This window comes from Melopsittacus undulatus, chromosome 1 (assembly GCF_012275295.1).
Source record: "Melopsittacus undulatus isolate bMelUnd1 chromosome 1, bMelUnd1.mat.Z, whole genome shotgun sequence".
NCBI lineage: Eukaryota > Metazoa > Chordata > Aves > Psittaciformes > Psittaculidae > Melopsittacus > Melopsittacus undulatus.
The window spans coordinates 14332163-14353627 of NC_047527.1; the positions used below are offsets into that span (position 1 = coordinate 14332163).

Sequence of the window (21465 nt, forward strand, 5' to 3'; positions counted from 1 at the left end):
TCTGTGATGATAGTTTCCAGTCTTCTTACTCTGTATAAATGGTTAGATGAAAATTGTAAATCAAGGTTACGATACATTCATGAGCCACAGTTGTTTTTTTTCTAACCTGATTTTATTGGTTGATGAGTGTTTGTTCAACTCAGTGCCTCTTTGACAAAAAGACTGAAAGGTGGGTCATATCGTGTTCAAATGTATTCTCTCTGTATACTCTTGTAAAACCAAGGCATAATGGAAGATTTATACATAATACAGTGCTCAGCATTTGCTGTTTTGAAGGGATGCAGACTCTCTAGAAGGGAAAAAACAGATGTATAGTAGAAAGAAAACACACTGAAGCTATCAGAAAGACAATATAGTATAAAGCAAAAAAAAACAACCCTGTTTCCTGAGGTTTGGGAGTTTACTAGGACTTGTTTGGTTTGTATACATTTCTTTTTCTTCCTCTTACTCTTTCCCTTACTTTTTTTCCAAGGCCTTTTGGAAAGCTGAATATGCTGCAGAGGTAAGCAGCCTCTCAGTACTGCTGCCTCCTTCTGCAGACCCCAATAACCTGAGCTCTTCTGAAATGTGTCTTCCAAAAACTTCATCTGAAGACCACAAGGACTTGAGAATCACCCATTTTGCTGCTAGAGGGCTCTGATTGTGAATTAGTCTCACTATAGAGATAACTTCTCTTTTTAATTAGTTTAGGTTTGCCTTGGAGCACTTGTTTCTTGTTTTGACCCTTCCTACTAAATCAAATCCCATGGCGAATAGGACAATTGTTCTGCCATTTTAAGATGTTGGTGAGGTTCCTCTCACAAGCAGCTCAAAGTATCACTACAGTCAATGGAAGCCACCCACTGACCTTAGGCTCAGCTGTAGCTCAAATTAGCCAACTCTTTTTTTTTTTTTTTAGTTAGTTAGTTCCTAACCTGCAGCTTCTGGAGGCTGAGAGAGTATTTTAGAAAGTGTTGTATATTCTTGCTTTGCTCCCAGACTCCTTTCTAAACATCCCAGGCACAGCTACAGGTTGGGCAGAGAAGAGATTCAGATCAGCCCTGCCAAGAAGGACTTAAAGGTGTTGGTTGTTGAGAAAATGAACATGAGCCAGCTTCAGTGTGCACTCGCAGCCCAGAAAGCCAACCGTATCCTGGGCTGCATCAAAAGGAGCGTGATCCTGCCCCTCTACTCTGCTCTCGTGAGACCTCACCTGGAGTATTGTGTGCAGTTCTGGTGTCCTCAACATAAAAAGGACATGGAACTGTTGGAACAAGTCCAGAGGAGGCCACAAGGATGATGAGGGGACTGGAGCACCTCCCATATGAAGACAGGCTGAGAAAGTTGGGGCTGTTCAGCCTGGAGAAGAGAAGGCTGCGTGGAGACCTCATAGCAGCCTTCCAGTATCTGAAGGGAGGCTATAGGGATGTTGGGGAGGGACTATTCATTAGGGACTGTAGTGACAGGACAAGGGGTAATGGGTTGAAACTTAAACAGCAGAGGTTTAGACTGGATCTAAGGAACAAATTCTTTACTGTAAGGGTCGTGTGGTACTGGAATGGGTTGCCAGGGAAGTTATGAATGCTCCATCCCTGGCAGTGTTCAAGGCCAGGTTGGACAGAGCCTTGAGTTACATAGTCGAGTGTGAGGCATCCCTGCCCATGGCAGGGGGGTTGGAATTAGATGATCTCAAGGTCCTTTCCAGCTCTAACCCTTCTAAGAGTGTGATCTGCTTCTGAGCAGCCAGAGAGTGAGCAACACATACAGACCCTGTTACACCTAATATAGGACCTAGGTGTGATGCTCTGGATTGCAATCTGACAGCATGAATTACCATCCGGGACAATCCCTTGTGTGGAAAAGCCTGGAGGTGCCTGAACATCCTGTTTCTCTATTTATGGATTTACCTCAGTGCCTGGAGTTGTTTCTTTATGCACGCACAAAGTTGTCTCAGTCTGAGCAGAAGAGCAGAAGGGAAAATAGTCTGGCTTCCCCCTCAGCCTGAGGGCTTTCAAATCCTGCCCCCAAGCTAAAACCACCTGCCTGGGCAGATGGCACTATTCCTAGTGTCAGGAAGGGAGGGCTGGGTAACACTGCTGCCAGGATTCTTTCTGATGGCTCGAGTGGGTCTTGGATACAGGTTGGGAGGTGGCAGCAGTTTGTACCCTTGCCTCTCACATACAGGATCCCAAGTGCATTGCAGCAAGGTCAGTGCAGCCTTTCCTTAAGAGTCTTGGGCACCCTGGGCTTCACATGTTCCCCTGGGAGTTCGGAGATGAGGAATTCCATTCTCTTTGGGAGAGCTCCCTTGCTCCTAGTTATAGTCATTGTTTTTAGAAAAAATCTTACTCAACATCTTCCCACCTCCCTGTACCCTGGTAGGGGAAAAGGAGCTTTTATTTTCCCTTGGGAGAGTGAGACCCAAAGCCAGAGTGAAGATCTGGGTCTGGGTTTGGAACCCAGTGCCAGCATACAGCCTCTGGTAAGGCTCCTATATGTTTGTGTTATTATATTATTATTGTTATTACTACTACTACTACTGTTCCTGTTTCTCTATACGTGGTAGAATGTCTTGCTGAGTGAAATGCATGGGGTCAGATATAGGAGTCAGAATTTAAATACATAACATCTGGATGCTGTAACAGGGACCAGTTGCTTCCAAATGGGAACAACCAGCCATTGATTACATATCTGTCTTATTTCTCATCCAAAATGATTGTGGTTTCACAGACTTTTACAGGTTGAGCATAATTATAGATAGGAGGCATAGGCTAGAAGAATAAAATATTTATGTGCTGATTCTTGATAGCTACAGTAATAAAGGCTGGAAGAAATGCAAAGGAGCTCTGCAAAGTTGGTTGTACTACTGAATGCAGCACCAGACCAGCGTCTGTGCCTATAAGACTGCGCATATAATTGAGTAGAGATAACTCCAACATTAGGAAAATTGTCCTAGTTATAGGACATAGGTTATAGGTTATACAATGGGAAGCATAAACTCTAAGTTAAGGTACCATCAGAGGTGGTGTGTGTAGCTTGACAGGTACCACACTGCTGGTTCAGTCCTCCAAAGAGACATGGTAGAGCAAAAAGTGCATCAGGAGAGCTGATTTCCTTCAGGATAGGAGAGTTGAAGCATTCTACAGTGCTTAACTTATGAACATGCTACTTTTAAATTTCCATTTTTATTAACATGAATTATTAACATTGTGAATATTAACACAAAACCTGTCTCAATTTCATTTTTTACCAAAAAAGGAGGTAAAGCTGGTACAGGTGTGGAAGAAAGCATCACTGAAAGCTGCTTGGAGCAGGAGGAAGCAGGATATAGTCTGGGAAATGACGTACTGGTGGATGTACCTCAGCATTAGAATGTGAAAGCTAATTTTAATATTTAATACCATTTTAATTTTGCCTTTTTTTGTTTGTTTTAAACAAAGCAGAGATTGGAAAACCTTATTAGACGTTCTTAAATTCTTGTCTGCTGGAACCTAAGATGGCCCACAGAGCTTTCATAATGCACTACAGTAAGCTGTCTGGTCACATTATGTAGGTTCTCCTTGCTTCCCACACATTTGGCATAAAAAAAAACCTCATAAAATGAATTAAATGTGTTCCAAATGCTACTTCTTTGTTTAATATTTTGCCTGAATGCTGTATGGTGGTTAGATAATCAGGAAGAAGGGACAGCTTTCCCCATTATTGCAGAATAAGAGAGACTGTGACCCCCAGTGCCTTCCGAGGCATTATAGAAATAGGAAAGAGAGATACTGCATGTAAATGGATTGTCTTCTCTCATCCTTCCATATATTGCATACTGAGGAACTGTGCCCTTGGTTTGTATTTCATGGCGCAGCACCTTTGAGGTATTGATTGGATTGATTAGTAGCAAATTAGAGCAAGCAGTAATATTTACTGACAATTCCTGTCCCTTGGATGGGGTTCCCAGAGCCTGGTCTTCAGCCGCGTGAGTGCTTCATACTAGTGCGGCTTGAAGAGCTCTAGGGGTACGTTTGTCTTTGGTAGGAGCAGGTGTTCTTCTTAAGTTAATTAAATGGCAGCTTTATTTGAATTCACATGTGTTCTTCACAGGGCTTTACAGCCTTTGCTGGGTGCACACACCAGTTCTATTTCTGGGCAGCACTGCTGAACCCCTTTTGCTTAGGAATGTCAGAAGGTAAGGCAGTCTTCTGTGGGATTTCAAGGATTTTCCCAGTTCCAGGGGGGCTGGGCACTGCAGGAACGAGTGCTGGGGTTGTTGTGTGCATGTGTCCGTGGTTATTTTTCTCGTGGCAATAAATTACTATTTTTTTCTGTAAGAAAACTAATTTTTCTAAGATCCACCATTAGGAATTAAAGGAAAGGTTTTTGCTTGAGTTTGCTGTAAAGAGTTCAGTTGATTCTAATGCTTTCCAAATTGGCTTTCCCTTTCCTAATCTGTTCTGTGTAGAAGCTGTGCATTATAATACATGAATGTGTGTTTACTCCTGAATAAATTAACAGGAGATTTGCCAGCAGGCATGATCTAATGTGGTTTCATTTTTTTAATTAATAAAGAAATGGGATATGTGATGCTTAATGGGTTGCACACTGAGCGACATTAGATTAACTAGGGATTGAAGAACTGTGTGTCCTGCTGATGGTGGACAAAATGAAAGGTGTTGACAGATTCACTTATGCTATCACAAACAAAAAAAGACCTTGAGGTTGTTTATTTGAAGGGGGGACCATAAATCTAGCACACAGATACAAGAAACCATGGATTTTGTTTCTCAAAAAATACGATGTGCAATGCATTATTATATGTCTTTATACCTTTATATATAGCTGTAGATAATATATAATTTTGTATGGGCAGGAAGTAGGTTGGCAAATGTATATACAGCAAGTAATGTGGATTTATAGACTGCTTACTAAAGGTTTACATTTATCCTTAATTTACATTATGGGTCCTATCAGGTCCTTCCTGAGAACATTAAAAATGGTTGTCTCACATTTTACAGTACATTTGAAAAGTGGTATAATATGATTTGTGCCTGAATTTATATTTCAGAGGGGAATTCAAGTTATTACTATTTCCTCCTATTAAAATCATCAGGTCCTGAATAAGTTCAGCTGAAAACCAGGACTGTCTAACAGTCTTTTACTCAAGACTTGTAAGGAATCAATATAGTTCCCATCAGTACAGTAAATTACTTACTGAACCACTTCCAGTAATCATGATGCACAATTTCTCATTAACCCTTTCCCTTCTCTGTATAGAACCAATATTGTCTTAGAATAAACTTATTTTGGAATATATCTGTAAATCACTAGACACTAGAGTAATTAATTCAATATTTGATAACTAAGGCTGTTACATGGTCTTAAAGATCTTTTCCTACCTAAATAATTCTTTAATTCTATGATCTAAAGATATGTGGTGTTCCCACTCAATCAAAATATACAATTAAATGCTTTCTTGAAAGTGTGTGGATGAGTTCAAGAAGCAGGAATTACTTGCTTTATTTATGGGAGCAGTTGGCAGTCAGGAGACTCACTTCTGGAGATGTCTTTAGCATTACTTTTCAAAATACATGGACTGTTTTGAGCTGCTTGGCTCGAAGAAAGAATCTTCCATGGAAAGAGTTAGGGTACTTTTAAAATGCAGTCCCTAAAATGAATATTCAAGATCCATGCTCACTGTCTTCCAGTATTTTTTCATGACTTCAGCATTACTGCACCGTTACTGTGGGGTTGTTTTTTTCTTTCAATAGTACAAATCCAGCTTTGTTGTGACTGAGCAGATGGATGTGCTTGAGCCTGTATTGCAGTATATAGGAGCCCCAAAAGTGGTCATGGCTCAGGAGAAGCAGCTGGGGGCAGCTAGCTGTGAGAGCTCCTTGGGAAGAGCCCGGGAAAAACTGAGTGCCAGAAAGACATCTAACTTGGTGCATTTTTGGAGACCGTTGTCAAGCAGGACACATATAGCTCAAAGGACTCTGTCAAAATAAGAGAATAGAAACAGCATCTTTTGATGGAATATGAAGGAAATTGGGAAGGGCAGCACTAAGGTGAGAGGAAGTTATGTCAAAGTAAGTAATCTGAGTTAAATAGTTTCACAGACATCTTACTGACCACTTAATAAATTTGACAGATGTAGAAACAAAGTCCTGTCTTGGTTGCTGCTAATTTTGTGTTTGAAAATGCAGCTAAATCAAAGATTGTGTTGAGTTACTTTTCTTTCATATCCTGTTCATGCTTGTGGTTCAGAAGTGGGGAGGAAGGGCAGAAAGGTGCAAGAGAACTGTGACCTGAAAACGGGTTTATGGAAATAAACTAGTTTCAATTGTACATTTATTGGCAGCAGTAACAATAGTCATCACTTCCTCTTGTCAGAACTATAAACAGACATGATGTGAAGACAAAGGGTGCAGATAATATTCAGAAAGTGCCTTTGTTTACATAGCTGCTTTTTTGAGTGTGAGCAGATATTAACTGACCAGTCTGACAGTGTTTTCTTTCAGAAACATTACAGTAGAGCTGGCCTCATGCAGATTCAGCGAATAATGAACAGGGAAAAATCAGAAAATCATTTTACTCTTCTTTGACTACAATAACAAAAAAAGTGTGTCCAAAGCTAATTTGATACGTGAGCAAATGCCTTCCTGTGCTTTCCTGCACTTCCACTGGAGCCATACTGGAGTCATGGACCTCTCCCATTCCTGTGACTTACCAGAAAGTCCTTCCTATAGCTCCATGGAGGTTTGCTGCATTTGTTAACAGGATGAGAAAGCACAAGAATGCTGGCTCTGATGCTGGAGAACTTCCTCAGGTGGGGATCTCTGATATCCATCAGGGTTAGTCATCTTTGCTCCTTCTGGTCCCTATCATTAGCAACTATTGTTCCCTCTGCTTTATTCCCATACCAGTATCCTTCATGTCTCCCATCTGTCTAAGCTGGTCCTCAGTTTAGAGTTGTTCATCGTGTCAGAAGTACCAGGCAGCTACCAATAACAATTCTGGAAGCTAATTCTACATCTAGGCTGGCAGCTGCCATTATGCTAGTAGGTTAGTACATGTTTGCTGCTACAGCAAGTCTGATGAAGAATGAATCCATATTTGCCTTTGAAGCAAGTGATCTTCCCTGTTTAGTGAGATATTAGATAGCTGAAGTGGGGAAAGGAGGGTGGTAATGCAGTTTGCCAGGAGTCTGCACCAGTCTTAGAGCTAAAATGATTAATAAGATGAGCCAGCTCTAGCTGCTTTTGCAAGAAAAGCTATAGATTTACCACAAGGCATTGATGACAAAGTGGCTGATATGTCCAGTTGACGAGTGATGAGACTGTTATGAGAGGGAGAGACGTGCTCTTAAATTCCCATGTAGAGAGCAGAAAATCTAGGACTGTATTCTCTTCTTTACTTAGTTCCTAGGTTTAATAGTTCTTTTTGCCTGATGTTAATCTCTTCTCAACTTAGTTGCTTATTTTAATAGTTCTTCTTTTTGCCAGTTGTTCATCTCCCTCTGCTGCCACTAAGAAGCTATTTTCATTTCATAGGTGATTATTCTTTTCCACACCTCTTCTCAATAATTTCACCATTCCTCACTACGAAGTCACGGCCTCTCTGCCTGTTCTTGTTTGAATTCTTCTTTCCTGAGAATATGATAAGAATTTTACACTTGTGTCTCACCAGCCCCTTAGAAATTGTATTAATGTCTGTCTGTCATGGAAATTTCTTACTTGATAAGTCCTGGAAGGCTTGGTTTTCAGCACTGAAGTGAAGAGAAACCAACAGTCAGCCTATATAAGCAAGAGGAAAGCTGTGTTCAGACTGTTTCAAGCAGAAAACCCCAGTGAACTATAATTACGAGTATGTTTGCGGAACTAAAGAGGTAAATACAAAAGCAATGTTTGAAATTGTTCTACTGCAAAACTGGAGAAGCACATTATTATCAATTAAGTAAGAATATCCCATTGTGTCAACAACAATTTAAAATGGTGTTTGCAGCATTTAGGTATAAACTTGAAAAAGTTTTCTTCTTTCATAATTTGCGGGCTTAGTGAATCCCATGTTCTCATTTTTCTAGGTTTGTCAGTTGGCTGTATCCAGAAGCATGATCAAAAGGCGTATGACTTAAGTTTACAAATCACAGAAGCAACAGATGAGTGTTGAACTGTTAACCAACTACTGCAGTGCATGAACTCGAGAGCACTTAAAGCAATTAGTAAGAAATGAATATAAACTAGACAAAAATGGGCAGTGAGCTTCTGGAATTTGCTGCCTCAGGAGGCTGCAGAGGCAGACAGTATCAGGAAGATCAAAAAGACAAATTTATGGACAGTAGGACAATAAGGAGGTGCTAAAAATGCCATATTCTCTAATAACCCTTATACAACAGTTCTGGATACAAAGAGAATTGCTTCAGGAAGTAGCCTTCCCAATAGCCCTACCAAAGCTTATCTCCCGTTGCCACTCTGAGGTGTTGGTCTGGCATTAGGGCATTTTCTAATGTCATTGTGTTCTCCACCTTGTTCTTCCTTTCTTTCCTAGATTTTGTGCCCTGTGGTAAGTAAACTGGATATCTTGTCTTGATACTCAGGTGAACCTATCATATTACACTCAGGAGACCTTTCTTGGCCATGTTTCACACACATTATTTGTTCCCACTAGTGGTTTATCATTTTCATCAGCTTTAAATTAGTCATAGTTTTCTTCCGGGTTTTGCGTGAAACCAGACTCATTACTAAATACCTGATCTCATTTCCTTGTATTTCTTGAGTTCTTCATACTCACTAAGTCCTTTCTTATCTATTCATAGTTGCAAGTGTACTTTCAAGGCTTCTCATGAGGTGTCATATTTCTGTGAACTGGGGGAGCTTCACAGGCTTTGGTTGAAGAGCAGTAAGTTATACCAGTGCAGGGAGGTACGAGGGTTTCTGATTAGGTACAACAGACTGTGCTGCGTTCCTTGCTCTAGGGCCAATGCCAGCCTCATCAGACCAATGCTTATATTCATATTAATGTTCTGTGGCATGCAGTGTTTCTCCCTCCATTCAAATTTTCATCTCATCCCAGCTTGATCAAATGAGAACTGCAGCAGCTAAGGCATATTAGAAAAAATTAGGCCATCAATCCGTTATTAAGCTCGAAAGTATTTGATATCCTGTGTCTGCCCTTGAGGTATCTCAGAACATTCCATGGCTTATCTGTCCTGAGTACGAGAGGGCTGGGGTTTAGGTGCTAAAAGATGCATACAGATAATGAGGGAGTTTGGGCTTTCTAAAGCAGTTGGTTTCCAGCCTTGCAATTAGCTAGAGCAAAGGCCTAGGTGTTTGTGACTGTGATCTTTACAGTTCCTCTTGTCAATAGAAATAAAATCTCCTGGTCTCTTTTATGCATGTAGCTGCTACATCTGAGAGGTAGGGCCAGTTCTGTAGTGTTGGGTAATTTTCCTAAGATGTAGGTGAAGTTCCTTTACTTGTGTCCTCACAAAGATCAGTGTACACTCCTCGAAACTGTCACATTTGTTACATGTTCTGCTATTGGCAATATATTCAATCCAGCTCTCTCTGAGAATTAAAAATCTACTGCTGGTTTTTACTGTATAGCTAACTGTGGTGCTTGTCAAAATGACCATCTTTTGTGTATGCTTATTAATGTCCTTTGTTAATCTCTTTTATGAAGAAAATAGATCTTCTTGAGCTCCTACATGCAGATTGTTTCATAGAATCATAGAACAGCTGATACTAGAAGGCATCCCTGGCAATATCTAGTCCAACCCCTGCTCAAAGCAGGGGCAACTACAGCTGGTGTCTCAGGACTTTGTTAATCAGGTTTTGAGTGCTTACAAAAACAGAGACTTTACAACCTCTCTGGACAACCTGTTTCAATGCTCCATAACCCTTACAGAGATCTTAGCACCAAATGATAACTCTTTCCAATATGCAGAGTACAGGAAGCAAGACAGTGAAGCATCTGAAATCAAAAGCTGATTGTCAGGACCTTGGCCTTAGTAACTAATTGGCTTTGGGGACTGATCCAGGAATTAGCAGCATCTTCTCAAAGGCATGACTTAATACCAGAGTAAAAAATTTTACCAGTTCTGACTTGGAAGCTGTTGTTCTGAGTGTTGAAAGTAGAGAGTATGGGGAGGATTGAATTTTCTTAGTGCAGGTCACTTACTGCATTCTTGAAATGCCACAGTTGGATGTTTGTCTTCTCACCTCATTACAGCCTCAACACATCACATTGGACTTGGTGCAAGAAAGAGTTAATTTAAGGCAACTTGTGCAAGTTGCTGCAGATAGTATGAGTCAGAGACATTTTTTTCCAATGGCATGGTTCTTTGAGCCCAAGCCACAGAGGAACTGGCATTCAGGAGTTGAAAAGAGATGTCTCTGTTTTGTGCATACTCAACTTCCAAAGGCAGTGACTGGGATAGAAAACCAGTCTGAATATGGAATAAAGAGTTACCCAGAGGAAGTAAAGAGTAGTGACTGTATCCATGGCCAAAAAGAGGTGGAGGGCACTGGATGAGGTGCATGGCCTCTGTCTGTCTTTTCATACTACTGCTGCTGACTCCCTGCCCTAAGATGACCTGCATGTTGGCACTCTTTAAACTGATGACTTGTTTATTTTTGTTTGCTTTCAGTTGCTAGACTGACATTACAGACCATACTCTTGGACTGCTGTACATCCTTTATAAATTGCTTTAAGATGTTTCAGTGTGATAAGATGATATAAAAATTGAAGTCATTATTACTATCTGTATCACCAAGGGAATTGGACAGCTGGCATTGAACTGCAAGAGATTAATTTTTGTAGTTTGTTGTTACATTAACCCATAGAATTCTTCTTGTTTATGATTTCAAAGCAAGTTTTTCTAATCAAAAGGTCATCCTCCATAGTGCGTAGTGTTTGAGAGACATGGAAGGGCAGAAAATGTTTGAACCCTGTCATTTTTTATCTGATCAATAACCTCTTGCTTTATTAATAGTAATATCCTATTATTTTGCATTGCATTGTATCAAGATACCACTAACTGCTTGGTTTGGGGTAAATATAACGTGTCCTTTTAAATTCTTGGCATTTTTCTTGAAATTTTTAATTAAAATAATAATAAAAATTCTGTACTCATAGCTGTTGTGTAAGGAAAGAGATTGAATAAGGGCCTTATCTTGCTGTCATGAGTAGCACTTTATGGTGAGCTAAATTTTAGCGTTCATCCAAAAGCCACAGTAATAGTAGCACAGAGGCTGCTGTGTTGCAGAGAGTGTAACTTGCTCTTCACTATCTTCTGCTTTCAGAATAAAGCCTGAGAAATCAAAGACAGTATTTTTAATAATTAAAAAACACAATCAGAACTAGAGAGGTAAAAATTTGAGTCTGTTTAAAAAGCAAACCAAACCACATGCCATTTTCCAAGGTAGTGTCCATGTAGTTCCAGTGTCATGTGCCAGTATTGGCAAGGGTACCTGTGGATGTCAAATGTATGTACTGGGAACCAAGGGTCAGTAGGGAGCTTCAGGACACTCCTCCTTGGGCTAGCTCACAGCAGTGATGAAGACCAAAGTAAGTTTTGGTTTTCTTCCTAAGGTAAAACTCTGCCTGACGCCTTGGTTCTCTGCTTGTTCTGAATACTTCAGTGTTGTCTGAGCCACTGCACAGTTTGCATACAGCATGGTGATGCCCAAAAGATGGAGTTAGAGTTCTACTAGCAGCATCTGCAGAGTGTGGATAGTTTGATTGTTTTTAACATCCAGAATCTGCATGGGTTTGTGGTTCAACGTTGTCCTAAAGGTAAAGATATGTCATGAACTGAGAGCGATTGCCTGCAAAGATCATAGGCTTCTTAGTTGGGCAAATGTCTTTTTATAGTTGGACAAACATCCTTTTCAGAAATTAATTAGCCATAACTAGTAGTGTGAAGGGAAATCTTTGGCTCTTTTTCCTGCTTCGCTGTGATAGGTTACTGCTGAGAGGGATCTGTAAGGCTGGACACAAAGTACAGGGCCCTTTTGAAAAGTTATTCTGTTACACTAGGAATTGCAATGATATTCATCCCCAGTATGCCATAAATAGTTTAAATTAGTAAAGGTCACTTTCACTGGTGGTCTCCTGACAGTAATGTAGATGCTTGAAAATAGGTGATGGTCTACTTAGTCATCTGGACCAATTGTAGACTTATAGGGGATATCCTGCCTGTGGGAGACCAACTGGCACTGAAGAACAGCAATCGGAAATGGCACAAGATACCTATTTTACATGCCTTAATGTCTCACAAAGTACCAAAACTGTACAGAAAATCAAAAGAAAAGGGAGGAGTTGAACATGGATCTCTGACGGTAAAGAGCTACTGATGAAACTGATGCAGCAATAACCTTTCAGACTGAGGTATTTCAGGGCTGAGATTTTTTTCTATAGCAAATTATCCTGTCAGAGTAAGACTATTGCATTAATGGAAATCCTTGGGTGATTTTTCTTTTTGCCTTTTGCATCCAGGCCGTGCTTTGCTGAGGCTTACTGACAAGAAGCTTGAACGAATGGGCATTGCCCAGGAAAGCCTGCGACAGCACATTCTGCAGCAAGTCCTTCAGCTGAAGGTGAGAGAAGAAGTCCGAAACCTCCAGCTGCTTACACAAGGTATGAAAAATAGTGTTGATATGGACAGTTATTGAGGTCAGGCAGGAGAAGTCTGCCTGAGGGCATAAAAAGTGACTTGATTTTCTCCTGCAAGAAATGATGCGTGAAAATGTCTCATAGATTCCACATGCTTTCCAAGGTGGCAACAAAAGGTAAAATAATGCATAAATAAATAGAGATGTTCAGCTGCCTGTTTTACATGATGAATAGGCTCCATCTACAGCCTGATGGTAGTCTTATTTAACTGTCTACTTACTAATATGAAAATAATTACATATAAAGGACACAAGTAATGAACATACTGGCTTTACAGACATTTTGCATTAGTTGCTTATTTTCAGTGTTAGATAAAAGAGTAATCTCTGTAACCTGTATGATGGTAAGAGCTGTCAGTAGAAAATTACCTGTTAGACACTGTTTTTTTTGCATGTTGGAGTAATTTTATTGACTTGAATAGGGTTGCTTCTAATTTATGATGCTAAGAAAACTCAAAACTGGGCTCAATATGGAGATTTTGATTAGACAGGGAAGAAGGAGTAACAAAAAAGCTTGAACATATTTTCCAAATGAGGGTAAGATGGTTTATGATGACTCGTGTTATTAGCTCTCTGTTAAGGCTTTCAGCAGCTGTAGTAACTTGAAAGAAAAGCAATTATTCTGGTAACAGTGTAGAGAACATGTAGAGACACTGCTATATATCTGCAATAATTTCTCACTGTCGAATGTTGTTGAGTAGGCCAGTGCAATAGCATAAACCTGATACTTCTGTGGTGTTTTGGTTCAGTGTCCATTATATGTCACATAATATGAAAAATAGTGTTCTTCAGTACATGCACTGTATTTTTAACAAAATGTCCTTCACACATGACACTGCTTCTGATTAAGCCTTGCTCACTGTGTTTGGGGGAAAAAGTCTCTGATTAGTTGAGTAAGCTGCATTTTATCTCAAAGAGCTGATGCCTCAACTGAATTGTTCCTTCAGGCTTGGTGTCTTGCGGATTGTGATGAGGAGCTTTTGGTCTCCTTCATTTTGCTGTGATCGGTGAATATGAGCTTACCTCATCTCGTGTCATGTCAAAGGCAGGGCACATGCTGGAGCATCAGTATCTTTCTCAGATGTTTAAAAAGGTTCCTTTTTCCTTCAGCTATTCATCTTTTCATCCATTATTCCTATGTCCTTCAGTATTGGCTGAGTTCTCTCTTCCCCTACATCTAAAGTGGTATTGGAGAGTCTGCCGTACTGAAGGGCTCTGGTCACCAGCCATCAGTTTTAGGCCGCCTTACAGAAGTTGGGATTTTATTGATAGGGAACAATGAGGATGCACTAGCTACAAATTTGGGTCAGTTGATGGCTGCAGTCCAGATAGATTTCTCCATAAACCTATATTTGGCATTAAGAACTATGTGTTTCCAGGCTTCTCATTTGTTGTTTCCCTGTGTTCCCCTCTGGACACATCAGCTAGTGTATGAGTCACGTTCAGTCAGAGAGTAGCAACTGCCATTTCAGGAATTCAGGGCAGCATCCTTTGAGATCCATTCCTTGCCTGAGCAGTTGAGGATATGATTTTGGACTTTGATAAGAGGATGAATAAACACATGCTGAACTTTGAAGGACAGGCTAGTGATAAATGTATGAATGTGTGTTTAATGCAGTCTCTCTCTGCCATGTAGAGAGAACAGTGTTATTTAGTCTGATCATATGAAGACATGCCATCACAGGCTTTATGAAAGCCAGCACAAGTTCATAAAAAAGCTGGTGATCTGCAGCTCCTGCTATCTTCCCTCACAGTGGTGTTGGCCATTGCACTGCACTTCAGCTCTACTCCAAGCTACTTACATGCAGCTGAAGTTATGGGGCAGCACAACAGCCCATAAAACCTTCGCCTGTGCATCAGAGCTGTGTTAATCATATGATGCTGGAGTGGGGAGACAAGGAGTGATAGGATAACAGCAGTATTCCTTTTCCTTATCACTTCATTTACACCAAGTCAGAGCATGTGTCTGTTGGAAGTGCTTGCTTGCAAGCACTAAGGTTAAGATACAATTTCTCAATTACAACACAGTCTGCAAAGCTGTGTGCATGTCAGTTGTTCTCCAAAACAGGTTCTGTTCCCTTGCCCAGTTTCTTCAAACTGTGTTTACTCATACACTTACTAAGGTTAATACATTCCTAATCCAGTTTGCTACTGGAATAGCTTTCTATGTGTGCTTTTCTGTTTTGAAGAACATTTGGAGAACACTTTTTTCTCTGAAAAGTAGTGTATTTGCATGCCAACGGTTTCTGCCTTTTGGAAATTCCACTTGCAAAATGCAGGTCACAGTGTAGCTATTGCTACACTGTGCTTTACTGTCCTCCAAAACATCCTCCAAGAGGGGGAAAAAAGCCCTCTGTCTTTTAGTGCACAACTCAGGAGATCTTTACGTGAAAGAGGCTGTAAAAAACCCTTTCTGAGTTAATTTAGCACACAAGCAATGAGATCCTAATTCAGAGCCCATTGATGTCGGTGAAAAGACTTCCACTGACTTCAGCTCATACCCCAGTTGAAGCTGGAGCAAACAGGGAAAGTTTTAAAAGAGCATTATGTAATACTTAGCAGATATTTTAAGTGGGTTTGTATTCTGTTGTCTGCAGAGAAAGTTAACCTCATTTTGAAAACTCAGGAGAGAACTGGCATTCTTTTCTCCTCCTGTTTCAGAAAATGACTTAAAACCATTTCATTCTTCTTCATTCAGAACACACCATCCAGTCTGTTCTGAGGATCTTAAAGCCAGAATAGTATGTGATTGTGTAATTGAAGGCTTGTCTTGAGTTTGAGGAAGACTTTTGTTTGGAGTAAGAACTGCCTGATTGAGGCCATTATCAGCAGAAACGCTATTCCACCCTCCACTAGAATAGAAGGGCACAGGCCCAGCTACTGATCTGTGCTTTTTCCCCAGACTTAGAGATGTTGAGGAACTAATTTGACAAAATATCTTCGAATGTCTGTTGGGGAGAGCTGCACGCTGTTGGAAACACCATTATTGTACTGTTATCGCTGTAAGCCTGAGCTGAAAGATCATTGTAAAAAAGCTTTACGTAACTACACAGAGAAGGAAGAAGTTACTTTGAGATTTTTCATTGTGAGTCCTGCTTTTGGCTGGCATAGAAGGGACTGTCCTCAAAGTGGTAGAACAGTGCTATGTGTGATTCTGATCAAAGTATCCATAGACGGCAGCCTGCTAATAGTGCTCAGTTTAAGAAGCGTATTTGGATTAAATGATACGTGCATTTAAAGTGATGTTGGGCCCCCTCCTAAGCTCCTGTGTGAGTTTCATAGAGGGCAAAGTGCTACCTGAATATGCTGCCAAGCCACAGAAAACCTCTCCTGCAGGAAAATGTGCTAGAATAAGGTTTTATGCTTCATTGAAAGCCATCACAGCTGTTGATACCTGCTGAAGTTATTTCTTCAGTAAGTTTTCTGCTCATCCTGCCCTGGTGCTCTAAAAACATGCTCCCAAAACATACGTGCCCAATAATAACCACAATAAGGCCAATTTTTTCCTTCCTTCAATTTCCAAAATAGTTCCATTCAGAACCGTTATATTACCTTAGCACTGTGTTCTTCCAGGAAGGGAACTAGAGGGCCTTCAAAGGTGCATTTCATGAAGTAAAGATGAAGTAAAAGCCATGTATTATTCTAGAGATTGATCATTCACTGGGTTTTCGAGGAACCTTATAACAGAAACATTGCCTTCAAGGTCCATGTGATGAATAAAATAGGACCCCCAGCTGAAATGTGTTATAAGGATTTTTACAGCATTATTAGCATCTTAATTCTAGAGTAAAAGCAGGATTGAACAAAATCTGAGCTGTTTGGCACTGAACCTTCCCCAGCAGTCAGAAACATGATGCTAGTTCCTGTTCACCTTATCTGCTTCTTCCTTGTGAATGCTGAAGGAGGGAGAAACCTGAGCACTGCCATTCCAGCTTGCAGCACTGCATGTGAGAAGATTTGTTGTCATTTTCCACAACCAAAGCCTTGAAATACTAGACTCATTCCCATCTTCTGAATTCTCACATATGAAGGCCTTTCCTGCTGTGATGGCTCCAATACACAGTATGAATGATTGAGGATTACCCACCTGCCTAAAAAGGGACTTGAGTGGTGAGAAAATCTGAGAACACGAGATGTTATAAGGCACAGAACTCGAAGGTTATTTGGAGTTAAGACAGTTGCAGCTTGCTGTCCCCTTGCTGTGTAGGTTTTATGGATACTGTGGTACCTGAACTGCAACTGCCTACTGTCCTTTCATGTCTCTTGAAGAAGTATTATAGAATCACAGAATGGTTTGGGTTGGAAGGACCTTAAGATCATCCATTTCCAGCTCCCCTGCCATGGGCAGGGACACCTAACACTAAACCATGTCACCCAAGTCTCTGTCCAACCTGGCCTTGAACACTGCCAGGGATGGAGCATTCGCAACCTCCCTGGGCAACCCATTCCAGTGCCTCACCACCCTCACAGTAAAGAACTTCTTTATATACAATCTAAACTTCCCCTGATTAAGTTTTAACCAATTACCCCTTGTCCTATCACTACAGTCCCTAATAAATAGTCCCTCCCCGGCATCCCTATAGCCCCCCTTCAGATACTGGAAGGCTGCTATGAGGTCTCCACGCAGCCTTCTCCAGGCTGAAGAGTCCCAACTTGCTCAGCCTGTCTTCATACGGGAGGTGCTCCAGTCCCCTGATCATCCTCGTGGCCCTCCTCCGGACTTGTTCCAACAGTTCCATGTCCTTTTTATGTTGAGGACACCAGAACTGCACACAATACTCCAGGTGAGGTCTCACGAGAGCAGAGTGTTGCTTGAGATCAACACATTTCTTTGTCATCCATGTAAAGAAATCAGAGCAACTGATGTTTGTGAGAGACAGTCATCCTGTTACACTTCCAGGATGTACTGTTTTCTTTCCTGGGTATGTTCTGGACTCAAGGTTTTGGCACCAGAGGAATCATGAGTTCCTTCCGCCAGAAATACTCCTTTTCTTGTCTGTAAAAAACAGCAGATGTTGTCTGTGCGAGCGCTCCAGGTAGGCAGTGTGTTTGCCTGCCCAGGCAGCTGCTGCGGGAAGTGTGTAACACTTGAGGAATCTCAGTTCCATGTCCCTGTGGTGGTGCTCAGAGGCGTGCAGCATTTGAAATGCTGACTGTCCTCTTACCAGGCACCCCTGCTTTTGTTTTCATTGTCTTGACCCCACCTTTTTCTTCTCCCTAACCCTGAAGCTTCCAGCTCATCCGGAAGAGTCTTTCTTCTGATAGCATGAATTACTATGCAAATGTTTCTTGCATATGCTGCATATGTGGCATCTATCCAAGGTACAGAAAACAACACTTGATATTTCAGAAGAGCTCAAGAAAACTTAATTCCCAGCTGATTTCCTTTGCTGTGCTCTTGTTATACTTTAAAATGTCTGAGAGACCTGTGAGTTACACACAAAGTACAGCATGGAAAAACTGCCATAAATTACCCCAAAGCAATAATTTATCCATTATCATAGCATCAGAAATGTGTTCCAGAACTCAACATGCTAAATGGCTTGATTATAAGTAAATAAATACTAACCTTCTTCTTGATACGGTTTTATTTTCACTGTACATCTATATCTCTTTTATTCCTTTCCATTCTATATCATTTTTTTCCTGTACCATTGTAACAATCGTAGCACTTGTACTTAACACTGCTCTTCAAGACTGCAAAACTTTGCTGCCATCCATTAGATAACAAAAGAGCAGTATTTGTTGTGTGTTTTCCACTTGCAGTCAAGGACATTTCCAGCTCTTACAGGGGATGCATCCTCCGGAGTCAGAAGCCGTAGTTGTTTCTGAGACATTTTTCAGATGCTGTTAAGACTTCTGAAGTCAATTTTTTTCAGGTTACAAGTGTGCACTGAGGGGCTCTCTATAGTTTTCATTTGTTTTAGCTGTAGCATAGTATAGTATGCGGAGTGTGTATATGAGTGCAGATAAAATGTTTAAAATACATGCTTCAGTGACGATAAATACCAAATTCCATCCATGGCACAAGTTACTTGAATTTCATGTGGCTGGTTTCTAACTCAAGGAATATACTTTGTGGTGCAATCAATGGTCCCTGTTAGACCATTGAATTACTATGGTTCTGTTCGTTACCTTTCAGCTATTGCTGTGATGCAGATACATATTCATATCAAATAACTGAGTGATTCAGCTGACAGCTAAAATAAGTTCCAGTACACTGGACAATACATTGTAATGCACTCTGGATAGGCTTAGCGCAGAATTGTCCTTCAGCAGGTATCATGTATTAGTTTGGAGTGTGAATAAGGAAACATGTGGCAACTACAAAATCTGTATTGATGAACTTCTACAGCAGGACTTTAGCTGTATAATATTATGATGTGCTTGCATTTTTATGTGTTTCTATAAATAATATTACAACTCGGTCTGCTGGGAATGTAGTATTAGCTGCTTTGTTATGATTGCAAGGACATGCTTGTAGTTGTCTGGCTTTCTTGTTATTTTATTAATGTTGATTTTTGTTGTTGTTGTTGTTCATTCCTGCTTTTCGCATTTCTCAGAAATCAGTCTACAGGAAAATTTAGTCTGGACAGTTTAGTCCTTCTGAGCTGATGCCTACCCAAAACTGTCTTACACGTTTGATAAATAGATATTGCACATACATATATATATACACAGACACACATATATGTACGTATTTCCACACTCATGTAAATTGGAAAGAGAATAAACAATTTTGCTCAAGGTTTAAGAAAAAAAAATAAGCTATTGCTGTTTGTGCTGCAGCCAGTCAGGAAAGACTTTCAACTAAATAGGAAAGTTTGGGCAGGCAGAGGCTGTGATTTAACAACAGCTGTTTGTGATCAGTGCCAGTAGAAATCACTTGTTTTCACCCAGCTGAAAAAAAGAGGCTGGTAAAAGGGATTCCAGGAATAGGTACAGTCTTTCACACAGAGTTTAAATACATCAAATCTACATATTGTAAGATGGTGCCATTTACAATGTAACGTATTTGTCATTTCTAATGAGATTTTCCAGAAATCAGACATAGAAGAAAATTAGAGTTAATAGCTGTTTTATAAAAGAATTGAGGAAATTGAAGTGCCAGCTATAATTCAGACCCCTTAGAAAGTACACAGGAATTTTCACTGCTGGGCTTCTGGCTCAAAACCTGACTGACTTCATCAGCTAACATCTTTATGATCAAATTGAGTGGATAATGTCAGAAGGAATAAATGATGTTGTTGGTAAGATCCAGTAGCCCCTATCTCAGTGTCCATCTATGGCAGTACCAGATGCTGCTTAGGCTGAGCCCAAACCCCTGGCCATTCTTTCTGTGCTCCCATCCCCTTGGTCTCCCCAGCATCCAGAATTGCTGCATTAGGAAGGTTACTTCCCTGCCTAATTCTTTTAGTATCCATTGAGTGTCTGTCTCATTGTTATGAAACAAGTTTTTCACGAGTTTTTTTACAAACCAGAACATAATTACTGGTAGCCTCAGTGGTGCCAAAAGCATGGCAAAAAAAAACCCAACTTGGCATGCCTTCAGTTGGGTATCTTCTGCCTTCCACAGAGACTGTAAGCCATCCCACTATAGTGTGCATGCAGTAGTAGCTACACATCCTCTATTTCACCAGTGACACATCAGACACATTAGATGAATTGTACCTGTTGCTCTCCAGTCATTATTACAGAAGCTCAGCATGGCTGCCAGATATATTTGTTTACATGGCAGATGACCAAAGTTAGGCAAGATCAATTCCCACTCACTATGCTAGATGTAAATATCTACACTGGAAAAAGCTGGTCTGAAAGCTGGATGAGTTGTCCTCTTCACTCATGGTTCTGATTTTATGAAACTGGTGTGGCTGATGCCAGCATGAATGCATTCTATTTGCAAAGTGTTTCACTATATTGGCACTTTTACCAAACATGAAAGTCACTTAAAGCCTTTTTGAAAAGGTAAAATAAAGTTTTGCTGTTTTGAATCCCTGAAGGTGAACATTGCCAAATAGTTCAAAAGCATTTTTCTTCCTGTTGTTACTAGCATTTATGGCCTGTGCAATAAAGATTTATAATTACGGGAAAGATTCAAGGGAGGCTGGAGAAAAACCCTCACCTTGTTATGCCTTTGTGAAGTTACTTTTCTAAGTTGTATAAAAAGAAGCTGTTTTATTTAAAAGCTTCTCTTTTTCTCTTTTTTTTCTTTATTCACATTCTTTAAAAGCTTTTCTGTAATGTAATTTTAAAAATGAATGTGTTTCTATTCAAATAAAAGTTTACTTTTAATGGCTTTTATGCTTTGTATGATAGAGCACCTTCATTTGCTTAGGTATACACAGGCAGCCAGCAGTGCTATGAACTATTCCTTTATAACTAAGCAGGATGCAGATCTCTGGCATCTTCCATAAAGGCAAGGGTGTTCGGTTTTAAATTCTTTATTTGACATGATCATAAAGCACGGGTACGAGCCCATTATTTTATGACAGGCTCAAGTATGATTAATAATTTTAACTATGTTGGTTCCCCCTCAAGATCAATAATATAGAATTTTTCCAGTCACTATTTGAATGGATTTTAATTGAAATTGATTCCCTATAAAATAAGAAATTGAAGTGTAATCACAATGAGCTTGTGGTCCTTGGCATTAAGGAGTTCTGAACTCGAAGAAAATTCTGAACAGTTTTCAAAAAGTACCTGGTTTTCTTCTATGCAGTGGAAGTACTCATAAAGCACCTCCAGGCTGGTTATGTCAGTGCCAAGTCCAGCAGATGATGGCATCAGTACAGCAGCTTTAATTTACAACACGGAAATGGGGCAGGGA

At 40.3% G+C, this 21465-nt stretch overlaps 1 protein-coding gene across 2 annotated transcripts in view; it reads left to right on the forward strand.

Annotated features, from left to right (window-relative positions):
• SAMD12 (sterile alpha motif domain containing 12) overlaps positions 1 to 21465 on the forward strand; it is a 167382-nt gene that overhangs the window by 67494 nt on the left and 78423 nt on the right. For both annotated transcript variants that reach the window (XM_034064667.1, XM_034064663.1), the window contains exon 4: positions 12463 to 12603. In XM_034064667.1, the coding sequence (XP_033920558.1) occupies positions 12463 to 12603 (141 nt within the window). The remainder of the gene's footprint in view (positions 1 to 12462; positions 12604 to 21465) is intronic.